Source organism: Acanthopagrus latus, chromosome 4 (genome assembly GCF_904848185.1).
Source record: "Acanthopagrus latus isolate v.2019 chromosome 4, fAcaLat1.1, whole genome shotgun sequence".
NCBI classification, from domain to species: domain Eukaryota; kingdom Metazoa; phylum Chordata; class Actinopteri; order Spariformes; family Sparidae; genus Acanthopagrus; species Acanthopagrus latus.
The window spans coordinates 17,912,511-17,925,960 of NC_051042.1; the positions used below are offsets into that span (position 1 = coordinate 17,912,511).

Sequence of the window (13,450 nt, forward strand, 5' to 3'; positions counted from 1 at the left end):
TTCACTTGAAAGCCGCCTCAAGTCGGAACAAAAGTCTGCAAAACTCTCGGTACACAGCTTGTTTTGACTTTGACGTCGCAGGGTGGATGAAAGTACTTTTTTGGTTGACTTTTCATCAGTTAATTTATTGCAAATCAATCTTTTCTCACATGCAATTTGTAACATGGTGTTACACACTTGTCAACCCTAAGACCGCAAAAATAGGGAGGATTTCAAAACCATAGCGGGGGTCTGAGATTCTTGAGTGAAGAGTGACTTCTAAAGACTGAAGATGATAAAATAATAAGTACCCTGCAACACTATTTTCATGTTAAATACTACTGCATAAAATGCCAAAGAGTACTTCCCTCTGGTGTGACCTTGCATGAATCTCTGGCATAAACTATTATTCATCAAACTAGTTATATACTCATCAGGCTTTTGATGAGAAAATGAATGCAGGGTAACCCAGGACACATGAAGAATATTATGGCATCATCAAATTAAAAAAAACGGGCATAGATGATACAAACATATGTTCTTGATGGATCTCATCGACTTTATCAGAATGTTACCATCCTATGATGTCAGCGCACGTCCCTTACAATTGCTTTCAGATACTGTGAGCTGCACTCTGAGTAATTTGTCATCACTCACTCTATACTCATGGTCGAAATGGAATCCAGTGTTGTGTATCCTGCTGCGAGGAAGTTGTTCTTGTACTGGCTCATCTTGATGGAGTCGAGCCAGTCGCCAATCGAGATGAACAGAGGGTAGTCCGGCATGTCCTCCGGGGAGTCAGGGAAACTGCGATGACAAACAGGAAGTTGAGGAACACAGAAAGAGGAGTTAGATTACGGGTTTTTAATTGCACAAGAACCTAAAACAATGAAGTAATCAATGATAAAAATCACACAGTATGCTAAAGATGGTATTGTGAAGTTTACAAAACATGTCTATCCTGGTCTAAAACGTAAAAACCGTCACTGTCACAGAGTGTCTGTGTGATCTGATCCTTTACCTCTGCACGTCATTCACCAGAGTGAGCAGACTGCTGGGATTGATTATTAGTTTGTCCAGGAAAGAAAGCACACTGTTGAAGTGCGGACGCTGGCCGGACTCCTTCTGCCAGCAGTGCAACATCAACTGGTGCAGCGTCACGGGGCAGCCCATTGGTGCTGGTAGACGGTAGCCTTCTTCAATCGATAAAATGACCTGAGAAAAACATCGGTTGAGAAAAAATTCTTTGTGTTTGTTGCATCAGCGGTGATGGAGTCTTAATGTGTTCAGCGACTTACGTCTTGATTGGACATCTCCCAGTAGGGCCTCTCACCGTAGGACATCACTTCCCACATGACGATGCCGTAGCTCCATATGTCGCTAGCCGAGGAGAATTTCCCATAAGCAATAGCCTCTGGAGCCGTCCAGCGTATTGGTATCTTTCCTCCCTGACATGCAGATGAGACTTTTTCTGAGCATATATTCAACATTTCAGTAACTGTGACATCCTGAAGTGACGGTCCAATCCACACACTCACCGTAGCGGTGTAGGCTGCCTCACTGTCATCCTCGAGGATCCTGGACATGCCGAAATCAGACACCTTGCACACCAAGTTTTCATCCACCAAGATGTTGCGAGCGGCTAGGTCCCTGTGAACATAGCCCATCTCTGAGAGGTAGGTCATGCCTACTGCGATGCCCCGCATCATGCCGACCAGCTGGAGCACTGTGAACTGGCCGTCCCGGGTCTGGAGCGAGAAAAAGACGGGGACAAACATGATGCATGGAAGAACTGTACATCTTTAAGAGATGGGCGCAAATTTGTGAACATTTTACTCCTCTCACCCTGAGGAACGAATCGAGCGCTCCATTTTCCATGTACTCAACCACTATCATTACCGGTCTGCCTGAGGGAAAAGGGTAAAAGGCGTTATTTGCGAAGGGAACAGAGAAAAGTGGCTACATTCAAATAATGATCAGTTGGACATATGGAACTTACTCTTGGTGACTACTCCATCCAGCCTGATAATGTTGGGGTTGTTGAACTGTCCCATGATCGAAGCCTCACGCAAAAACTCTCGCCTCTGTTGATCCATAAAGCCGCCTTTAAGCGTCTTTATTGCGACGGCGATGTCCATCCTTCCAGGTATACGCAACCGACCACTGCAGACTTCTCCAAATTCACCTGTCGAAACAACACAACACACCACATAAACGGGCATATCATCTCTCTTATATCATAAGACATGTTCCAGGCAATATTACATTTACAGTTAAGTATATATGCTATTTATTAAATAGCAACAGCTACATCAAGATACTGATGTTGACATCTGCCCAGCATTTAACACAAGCTGGTAATAGAAAATATCCTGAAAATATCCTGGAAAACATTAGAAACTGGTCTGTTTCTTGCACAGCCGTGGGCAAGAAGGCTCAACAGTGATTAAAACCACCCAGAACATCACTGGCACCCATCTGTCGCGCATCAGTGACATCAGCGAAGTGGGATGTCTGCAAAGAGCCCAAAGGATACTGAAGAAAACACCCACCCCAGCCACAGCCTGGCAAAGAATACAGAAGTGTCCCCTGCTGTACCGCCAGACTACGGCTCTGTACTCTAGCTCTGCACTCTGGCGGCACAGCAGCGGATACTTGTTTTCTTCCCTGAGGCTGAGAGAATCCTCAAATCACTGTCCACGCTCCACCATAAACTGTAAAAGAGTTTGATTTTTCGATCTGTGTGATGTAGCTGAATAGATTTAATGTAAATGTAACCTTGATGGCCTTGTTTACTTATGTACATCCAATAGAGGTACCAGTATTAAATCAAGGCTGTTTCATAATCAGTTCAAGGTTCTTTGTAGTATGTTTAAATAATATTTGATGTATTAATATTACTAAACAGTTAGCAAATCCCAGTGAAACCAGAGAGAAATGTGGAAGCTGTGACGGCGTACTGTAGTCACATTGCCATATAGAACACATGAAGGTACCCGCTGCCCCCACCAGGTGGAACTCATGTCACAGAAAACTGGATAACTGGAAGGCACAGTCACGATTACTCAGGGGCGAAACAGCAGACACAATCTGTTCAATGTAATGAACCATCTAACATTATTATTCATAGTCGGCAGCGCAGCTCCTCTAAGGTACGACAACATAAATTACTTCAAAATCAGTTTGCTAAAAGTTAAGCTCACACTTTATGAGGTTTGACATTTCTTGTAAAATAAAAGACGTTACTCAACATAAAACGTGTCAGAGGGACATTATCATACGATATGCCAAATGTGCCTGAAAGTGAATTTAGGAAACAACACTCAGATTAAGACAGTGACACATATAATAACCTCTCCCATAAGTCCCAGTCATGTGTGTATATTCAATGGATGTATTCTTCTTGCACCTGTGCTGTTGCCCCCATAAATACAACAAAAATTCACGCACACTTAACTGCACATCTATTTTACCTGCACCGATCACCCTCTCGATGCATATGTATGAGGGATTTATCTCTTTGGCGAATTCCTCCACAGCCTGAGTGGGATCTTCATACGTGTCTGGATCGACGTAGGTCTTTATCCCGGAGAACGGGACTGGAAGAGCAGAAAGATACAGCATGAAGCTTTTGACAATCCCCTTGTAGTTGCACTGCAGGTATACACAGTATTCAGGACGAGATAAGAGTACGCGGGTGAATACAGACAGAGACACTTGAAACGCCTTAAACACTCTGATAACCTGTAGAACGTTCAACGGCTTCTTTACGGAGATTTGTTGGCTCTTCTTACAGAATAATCATAGTCAAGTCAAAATCATGTACACATGCTTTGTTAGGTTTTTTACAGAAGATTCAGATCAGATTCAGGTCAGGATTCTTATTTGAATCTTATTATATTTATTTTTATCTTATCTTATCTTATCTATTCTTATTCTTACTTATTCTAATATTTTATCAGGATTTCTTATTCTTATATTCTTATAAGTGATATATGTGCCTTATGTGTATGAGTGCAGATTAGATTTTTCGTGCACGTCATTCGTACACAAAACTTGGACATATTAACACGCAGGACATCACGTATCACGTCCATACCCATTCTCAATAAGTGCACCAAATTTTTGTTATTTTCATGATTTCTTCAAAATGCAAAACAAAACTTTCAAAAGTTTTGCCTGTATGGAAGATCTCATCTCAGAGACGAGAAAGATGAGACGAGATGAGGTTTGCCTGTATAGAAGATGGCATCTATGGACTCCAGCCCTGCAGTAACTTCAGTTATATCTAAGCATATAATGTTCTATTGTGTGCCAGAGAAGTTGACCTGTGCTTTAACTATGGGACCATAATGAATGTTACGCTCGCGATTCTGCTGTAAGGTTTTTCTGTTTGTTTTGTCAGGGGAAAAGGGGAAAAAACGAGCTGAGAAAACGCCTCAGTGCAGCGTATAAAGACATTGCAGGCAGCCAGGCTTCAGCATCCTCCTCACTGTGAGGCTGGGGACGTTGTTGCAGTGAGCGCTGTGCACAATGACTGGCACAAATGATAACTTGAAGCCGCCCCTGGTGCACCTCAACAGATGAGCTGGGGACTAAATGTACTTTATAGCTGTGTCAGCTCATATTGAGGGAGGTTGAAGGCTTCGTCTGAGATGGATTCCAGTTTTGGAGTCTACACTGTACCTCTGTCTCCGGGGTGCCTAAGCTCAGCTCCATAATAGAACAAACCTTTTTTTTCTACCAGTTTTGTTGAGCCTGCTGGCATCCCCTGCCTGCGTGATGCCTCCACAGCAAAGAACAAACAAAAAAGAAAAGACTGTGGGCAAGGATTGTAACTATTAAAACAATGTTTTCATTCGATAAAAGACACTTAAATGCACGCGTATGTGTCAACAAGACTGCTATCATCTTTTGACATGTGCTCGGCTCAGATAATGTGCAAAAATGAAAGTACCTAAAATGCATTTTCGAGGTAACTGTGCAGCAAATTCAAAGTTCTGTACACTGGAGGAAAGGCACAGAAGACAGCGTGACAACAAGCAGAAAGAAGTAGAGCACACATCGAGTCGGGCCTCGTGTCTGTTTCCTGGCACAGACACAACATATGCGCACTTATTGGAATGTCAGCATGTTACGATATTTTTCACGTCCTGTACGATAGTCCGTCATGTTCTTGGATCAATCACAAATCAGGCCCTCAGACGATGGAGCATTCAGGTTTGTCTCAGGACAACTTGGGCCCCTGCAGGCCTCAGATCGAACCCTCCAAGAGCTCTCACCGAAGTGTCTTATTAAATTACAGGACACCATTTTGTTCCCCAAGAATGATACGCCTCCCCCTGTGGGCCAATCAATAAGCCTGTTTTTATCTGTAATTGTAGCACCACACTTGGGTCAATCCTGTAATTCTTAAAACGGAACAGCGGTTACCCAAGCTTTGTCACAATCCAATAATGGGTGTATGACATACTGCGAGCGGTGGCTGGCAGATTTAGCACAGACATAGGGCTCAACTGCTGCATGCACAATCAATAGTGCGCGTGCACGCACACACGCACGCACGCACACACACACACACACACACACACACACACACACACACACACACACACACACACACAGAAGGATTTGTAGGAGATATTTCTGGTGTAGATACAGAGTACTGCATTTGTGCCAAGAGTATAGTTTGATCAACCAGTATGTAAAGTATGTAAAGAAGACTTTTTTTTTCACAAGCACATAACCTAAACAATAACCTTGATATGAATCACTTTTTTTTTTTAAAAAAGAACTGTGATGAAGATTCATACTGAGTGAGACACATTACAGCTGGAAAATCGTCCTGTCTGTTTTCTCTGATCGAGAAAATGATAGACACTCATTCTTCTTAACTGCATATTTCTGAGAGCTTATTGGCTGACATACACACTCATATCCATATATCTGCAATCATCTAATATTTTCTGGTATACATGATCAATATTTGGCTGATTTACTGCCCTGTGATCTGGGATTGCTCTTCATTTAGATGATGCATGAAAAGAATTGAAACCTTTTTGAACTTGAGTTGAACTTGCTCCATTTTGCTACACACTGACAATAGACTGCTCCTCTCACCTGCTCGACCATTACACGCCACAGACATTCACTTCACTCAAGTTTGTGGAAATATTTGTAATATCTATTCTAATGTGTCCTTCAGGCTTCAGAATGAGTTGAACAGGAATCAGGAATGTATTTAAATGTCTGCTCATGATAAAAAAGGTGGCCGCTCGTGTGTAGACTCTGTATAAGTAGTCGAGCTGCAACCAGAGATTAAATCTATTATTGATCAATCTGACGATTATTTTCACTTTGTCTATTGGTGTCGAAATGTTTTTATTTATGGTAATTTCCCATTTCTCGTTCCCCAGAGGACTGTCCTCAAGTTGCTTCTTTTGTCCAAACAACAGTTCCAAACCCAAAGACTCTTCATTTACAATCACAGATGACAGGGAGGAGCAGCAAATCTTCACATTTAGGAAGCTGTTTGATAGTTTTTGCATGAGAAATGACAGAAAACAATGATTGGTCTAATACAATAATCGATTATTCAGTTGATCGTTGCAGTTCTAATGACTCATGACTTGTAACCTAAGAAATTGAGAACTGAAGCCCTGGGAATTGGAGCATGCAGTCTTTTGAAGACACAACACAAACACACGCAACGCTATGAAGAAAATCATATATAGTACCGTGTCCACTGTGGAAGCGCGTCCTCCTCTTCTCCTCTGACTTCATCCTGGCTTTAATGTACCCCTGACACCTGCACGGGTGAACCAGCTTTTGTGAGAATCACATTCACCAACACATAAAACAAATCTTCTCTCCTTCTCCCAATAACCCCCTCAATTTTTCCGTGCTCAAAAGCATGGTGAATTAGATGCCTCTATCAGCAGGAAACAAGCGTGACATTTCACAGATTTACCACCCACATGAGAAAAGGTGGAAAAGTGCACTTTTCTTTTGGCAGCAGGAACTTCTTTAAAGGCATTTTAAATAGCCTCTGTCTGTAATGCCGAATCATCAGTCTTTTGGTTTGCAAAGACGGCCATTTTCCTCTTTTCTGTCACCCATTCCTTAGTAGCTGTCGTTCTCTATATTTTCTTCCATTTTCCCCTCTTTTATCCTATTCAGCATCCCACAGATTCAAGGCTTTCAAGGCTCAGTCTCCATAGTGAGGCAGAGTCGAGACATAAGTAGCAATCAAATGCTGGTATTCAAGAATCAGAACAATTTGCATTCTCTGTGTAAAAACCCAACAGAAGGGGGCTGCCCTTTGAAAATAAATGTCATCACAGGATTACAATGTGCTAATACTCTTGACTCACAAAGTGTTCATTAATATGAAAACAGCTTCTAAGCCTGTTCTAAGAAAACCACCGTTGATATTTAGACTCAGTTAACCCAGGGTCCAAGAGACGTTAAAGACAAAGCAGTTATTGTAAAGTTTCATTCACATATTGTAGCCCTTCAGGTTCAGGATCCTTGGATGTGGCCAATTCCTGGCACCTGAGAGGTTGAATACAATCAATGAAAAACATCTTCATCTCTGAATGCACAGAAACAGGAATACCTTGCTGAGAAATATCTGGATACCTGTGATGCTGAGCTGTGGGCTCATCTGTGCAGCAACATTGCCTCAATTAGGGGTTAGGGTTAGGGATTGAGACTGAGATTCACCCAAAAAACATCCATAGTATCGTTGAAATATTTGAGATATTTTGAAATACAAAGTTGTTTGTCCATGACTTTCCCCCAGTGCTTAGTAATAGGGACGTTGTACGGTTGCGGGAATGTCGTGCCAAAGGAAATGGCTGTTTAACACGGCGTGTTACCTGCAACGTAAAGAGCCAAAAAATGTTAAAAACATAGCACACACTTTATCGGATATATGTATTTTAGGCAGGACTTTTTTTAGGTGGCTTAAATACGTCAAGCTGCTGATGCGGTTTCAGCAGAACTAAACCCTGCCTGCCTGCCTGCCGGCGCTGCTTCTCCACACCAACAGAGAGCCGACGGTCATCTACTGCAGGTAACACACTGACTGGGCATGAGAACCTCATACAACCCCACATCGGAAAACCCGGACTATCCCTTTAGGACACAGGCACTTCAGGCAGAGGGGTGAATAGGAGCTGCAACAAGGGACGGTATGAGGAAAGATAAAGTGTCGAACATTAAACCATGTAAATATTTTCAAAGTGAACCTGATGAGGGTGTTGATGAGCTAAGAGTTAAGAGTCGTATGAATCCGACTTGGAACACTTGTACGAGTGTTACAGAAAAACACAACAGAGATGTGGAACAGGAACACAAAACTGATTTGCATGATGCCCGGCGTCCAACACTTTGTTCTCAGCATATAATGTTTTCTGTAAAGTAAGACACATCGCTCCCCTTTTCTGAGGTCAGATGTTTTCCGCAAAATGCTGTTTGCAAATTGTGAGATTAAAGATCAGCTAATCAGCTCGTATCACAATTAAGTAAAAGTCCAGGCGTGGTGTTGACTGACTCTGGGCCATTTTTCATTGTTTATTAATAAAGTGCCACTAATGGGAAAAGCCTTTGAACCAGAATCCGACCGAAGACAACAGTCTGAGATAACCTGTGGAAGTTAATGGAATGGAGCAAACTGCTGGTACATGCATTACATGCTGAGTAATTAGGCAGAAAATTGGTTCAGTCATTTGGAAAATAAGAGTGTCTGCTTGCTGGCAAAAGAGAGTCCATTAACAGACTTCTGGTTGTAGCGCCACTCAGGAGATTATGAGCGGAGACGCAAGGAGTTGTGTGCGGGCGTGTTAAGACGGCACCGAAGTGAAACAGGGGGGTGTCTCTCACCGGCCAGTGATGAGGAGGAAGAGGGTGAGGATGACCAACAGAGAGAAGCCTCCTACAGACGCCGTGACGACCACCAGAACTTGACCCTGATCAGCGATATCAGGATCTGAGGACATTGAGACAGAAAAGAGAAAAGCAGAGCGATCAGTACCTGAGCTCAAACCAGAGAACAGGTGCAAGGAGCTTTCCCTTTCTTTTTCTGTTTCGTTTTCCCTGATTTCCCTCAATCAGACTGATTAATCACACTGACAAGCCCCCGACGATTCTACATGCTCAATCGACCATAAAACTGCAGACAAGAGCCGTCTAGTGGCTGCTATGCAGGACACACCGCAACAACTAGAGCCTCGTGGATGGCCCTATCAATGCCTGTTCATGCACATGTTCATGCTCACTCAGCTTTCGCTTCTTAAACACACTTTTGAAATGTTATGAACACTAAAAACTATTCTGCACAACAGAATGTATGCATCAAAGTGTTTTTTATTATAACAATGTGCATCTTCACGAGAGCATTTTGACAAAAGTTCATCACGACTCAACTAAGCAACTTTGTGACAAAATGTCCATGAATTCAATTATTTCCTTGATTGACAATTTTTGCTTTTTACCGGCTGGCAAATATTACCATTATCTTTAGCAGTGTGTGTTTTTATTTCCTATTAGAAAATGAGAGGTAGCAGGAGACAGATGTAGCTCTGACTGATGAGCCTTGTATCTGATTTTTGTGACATCTGTTGAAATGAACACATTAATGCCTGATGTGCAAAACATTTAACTCTGGATAACTTTTGAACACTGCTGGCTCAGACCCGGTCTTGGTTGGTGTAAAATGAGGAAAAAACACACAAGAAACATGAAAAAAGTCAAAATGGCTGTATTGTGTGTGACCTGAAGCTATATGAGAGGGTGCGTTTATACGTATACGTGGAGGCACAATCCGAGCATTTAAATGGAGTAAATGGTAGCATGAGAATGTTGAAGGTGGACATTTACATATTCATCACTTTAAGTGTGTTTCTTGGAGGAGGCTGTGCATTCCTGGATATTTCAGGATTAGAATCAGCAGAGCGTTATGTGTGCATCGGGAACTTACAGCTCTTATAAACATTTAAATAAATGGCTCATGCCTGAGGAAGCGCTGATGAGTTTCACTGATCCATGGCAAAGAATGACCATAAAATGTCGCCACGGGTTTTTATGGAGTTGTCGATCAACACAGATGACTCCAGATCTATGGCTTTAAATGCCCATCTTCTCCCGTGTGTTGTTTTAAACAAAACACTCCGTATCCACTGGCATTGAAACACTAATCTAGCTGACTGAATGAATGAATTTGAGAGCCATTCCTCCCTATAACAGTGAGCACAAACACAAACACAACTCCCCGGTGCTCCCTCCTCCACATTCCTACCCTCGGGTGTGGTAAAGAACTCAAAGTTGGGGCTGTAGGCTGTGTATCCAGCAGCGGTGCGAGCGCGCACATGGAAGACGTAGACAGTCGAGGGTCTGAGGCCCGTTACCACCACGCTGGGGGCTTTGGTCCGCGTTGATGAGTAGCTCAGCTGCTCTTGCTCCTAGGAAAGCACGGACAGATTGCCAGAGATGATAAACAAGAGCAAGTTTTTGGCAGACAAACGTGTGTCTGCATAAACCCATTGTCACAGCAACGTCTGAAACAAAACACATCATTTTCATCCTATTAACTATCTGAGCAGATGGCGAACAAAGGACGGCTCTGCTCTTACATTTGGAGGTTTGTATGGCAACAATGCACATCGCTCTGTGAGCAGCGATTGTTCTTTGTCCTTGTAATCACTTGTTGTTCATTTCACTGCTGCAGTGACTGTAATACAAACCGCTGTCGTCGCCTAACCATTAACAAATACGCTGCATAAGCTTGTAATAAAAAAAATAAAAATAAAATAATCTTAGTTATTTACCTTCTCGTAGTATTTCACTTCATAGTCCACTATGTCTGGGGGCGCCTGTTCCACCTGTGACCAGGAGAGGGCGATGCTGTTTTGAGAGGCCCAGTCCTTCCTGACTACACCCACCAGAGCAGGACCTGAGGACGCAGTGGAGGACAGCAGGGACTTGAGTCAGCTGTGAGAAGAAGGCTGACTGGAGGTTTTAAAATGTAAATATAAAAAACATGTTTTTACAACCATCGACCCTTAAGATATTTCCAGCTCTGTACTCTTGGCTCGTCCGCCAAAATGTAGACACACCAAATAGTGACCACTGACATCAAAGAACAAAGATTGGCAAGAACATAGGCAAGAAAAATGGCCAGTTTGCAGCAGGACTGAGCTGCCCAGGGGTCACCTGTCTGAGAGGCCCAGGGGACCAAGAAACAGATGACTCCGGCCACTTATTGCTCGAGCCACTCCGGTGAACTCTAAAGTGAATCCACTGAGTTCAGAGACTGCAAAACACATTTCAAAAGTGTCTCCTGCCATCACGAGAAAGATGTCAACTTTGAACAAAAAGTTTCACAACTCCAGGAAAAAAAAATGATGAAAGTTACATAGATAGATGAAATAGAGCCTGAGAAAAGAAGATGACATAAATATAACATCTCCACTCTGCAGCTTACTGCAGAACATCTCAAGTAAAAGAACTTTTGAGAAATGTAATGACCTGCTGGCCGTTTGGAAGAGAAACCGTTTCAGTATCCCAGGAATACCCAAAGGGAATGCCGGGCCAAGGAACAACCATATTACTGTCCAGCTTCAGTATGATGTGCAGCCTGAGAGAAACATTTTTGTTAACCAAACCACTAGACCCGCTGCTACTGTGTATCATGTTTGTCATTACTGCTGAATTTGGGGGAATATTTCACACAAGGCTGCTGAGGAGACACAAAATCACCTAGCAGAGATTCAAATATTTACCATCAATTATTCATAAAGCCTTCGCTTGAACAGAATATGATTTGGCAAACTAATAGATCCAGTCCCTCTGTTGTCGAGCGTGATGTTTGGGAGATCATCGCTGGAATACAAATTCAACGCCAGAATGAAGTCTAAAAGTGTCCTCGTCTTCAGACAGGCAGATTGGCTTCAGCACACAGAAGGCCACAGGCCGGATGGGGCACTTGAGAAAAGGTGACGCGCCAGTGTATTAAGTCGGATGCATTAGGGTTCAGACGCGACCTTCACATTCTGTCATAAAGCTACCATTTGCGGGCAGACAGGAAGCTTCACAGTCCAGCAGCTCGACAATTTTAGCTTAAAAACAAAAAAAAAAAAAAAAAGAAGGGCAGAGAGAAAGATGGTGCATGCAGGGAGCAAGAGTCTGATGCTGACTCCTGCAAAAAATGCGCACTGGAGGTGACAGATATGTAAATTTAAAGTGCCTCCTACAGTGCACACATTCAGACTCCAGACTCAAGTCTGTAGGAACCTACAGTATGTTCAAGCCCCCCACCCCCACCCCCACACACGGGCATACTTGCTTTCGCTTGCAAAAAGTGTGGCAACGTGGTTGCACTCCTCCTCATGTGACTTACTTCAAGTGTCGTCTCTGATTAATACGACTTCTGCAACTTCGAACAAGAAACAAGAAACAAGAAAGCTTCACGGTAGAATGAAGTAAAATCTGGAGACACCCTGGTTGTGCTGGGTAAGGCTGAGGGCGAGAGGCGCCACGTCATATTTTCTTGTCCTTGTCTTGAAGGGTTTGTTGTAGATTCATCGCCCGTGTTGTGTTTGCTGAAGAGTCTCGTCACAAACTTGAGCATGTTCTATTAGCGGCACAAAGCCATGCCCCATTCATTTAGCAATTTGAAAACCAATGAATTGCATCAGTTGCTTCGTAAATGTAACAATTTGCAGCTTTTCTTCATCAATGATATTTACATTTTACGGACTAAACGATTCATAGATGAATCCATTATGAAAACAGTTGTGAGTTAAAGCCCCACATGAAGCAGCACACACGGGATCTGAACCTTTGCATTGTGCTATCTCTTAAACAGTCTGCAGCGCCTCATCTCACCCATCTGCCATGTCAGCCATGTTATTCCAGGTAACATGTGCCCTCTCTATCCTGGGTGGCAGGTGGCTTCTGAGCTGCATCGAGTGCCCGGAGATGTTGTGGAATATCTCAAGCCTCTCGGTCTGACAGCCTGCTGCAGTTATTAATGGCAAACAGCAGACACGCCAACAAAAACTTACAGCACGTATTGACAGAACACCACAGTGCAAAATGTGCGCAGACGAGGACAAACTCCTCCGTGTTAGTGTGCAGATCTGTCGTCTGTGTCGTATCTGGGTTACTGTCATTATTACAAATTGAACAATATTAAACTTCAGTATCTTTACAGAAATCTTTCAGTGGGGTAAAATGTGTGGCAGGTAGCTGAGAGCATTTCAGATCCTGCTGCGTGTATATATATGTGTGTGTATATATATATATATATATATATGCAAGGTATACACTGTTTTCCTTATGAAAGTTAATTAAATAGAATTATTTTCACTTTTGAATAATCTACTAAATATTTTTCAACTAATAAATACATTTTTGTTCTAGAAAATGTAAGAAATTAGTGAAAAATGCTAATCTCACAACCCAAAGT

At 42.7% G+C, this 13,450-nt stretch overlaps 1 protein-coding gene across 1 annotated transcript in view; it reads right to left on the reverse strand.

Moving 5' to 3' along the window:
- The window catches only part of LOC119018279 (ephrin type-A receptor 6-like), a 52,765-nt gene that overhangs the window by 1,062 nt on the left and 38,253 nt on the right, over positions 1–13,450 (reverse strand). Inside the window, exons 9-19 of the mRNA XM_037095812.1 lie at positions 10,809–10,933; positions 10,280–10,442; positions 8,866–8,971; positions 6,717–6,787; positions 3,453–3,578; positions 1,979–2,164; positions 1,825–1,886; positions 1,518–1,727; positions 1,278–1,427; positions 1,001–1,194; positions 637–786 (exon numbers count right to left, since the gene is read on the reverse strand). Coding sequence (XP_036951707.1) covers positions 637–786; positions 1,001–1,194; positions 1,278–1,427; positions 1,518–1,727; positions 1,825–1,886; positions 1,979–2,164; positions 3,453–3,578; positions 6,717–6,787; positions 8,866–8,971; positions 10,280–10,442; positions 10,809–10,933 — 1,543 coding nt within the window. The remainder of the gene's footprint in view (positions 1–636; positions 787–1,000; positions 1,195–1,277; positions 1,428–1,517; positions 1,728–1,824; positions 1,887–1,978; positions 2,165–3,452; positions 3,579–6,716; positions 6,788–8,865; positions 8,972–10,279; positions 10,443–10,808; positions 10,934–13,450) is intronic.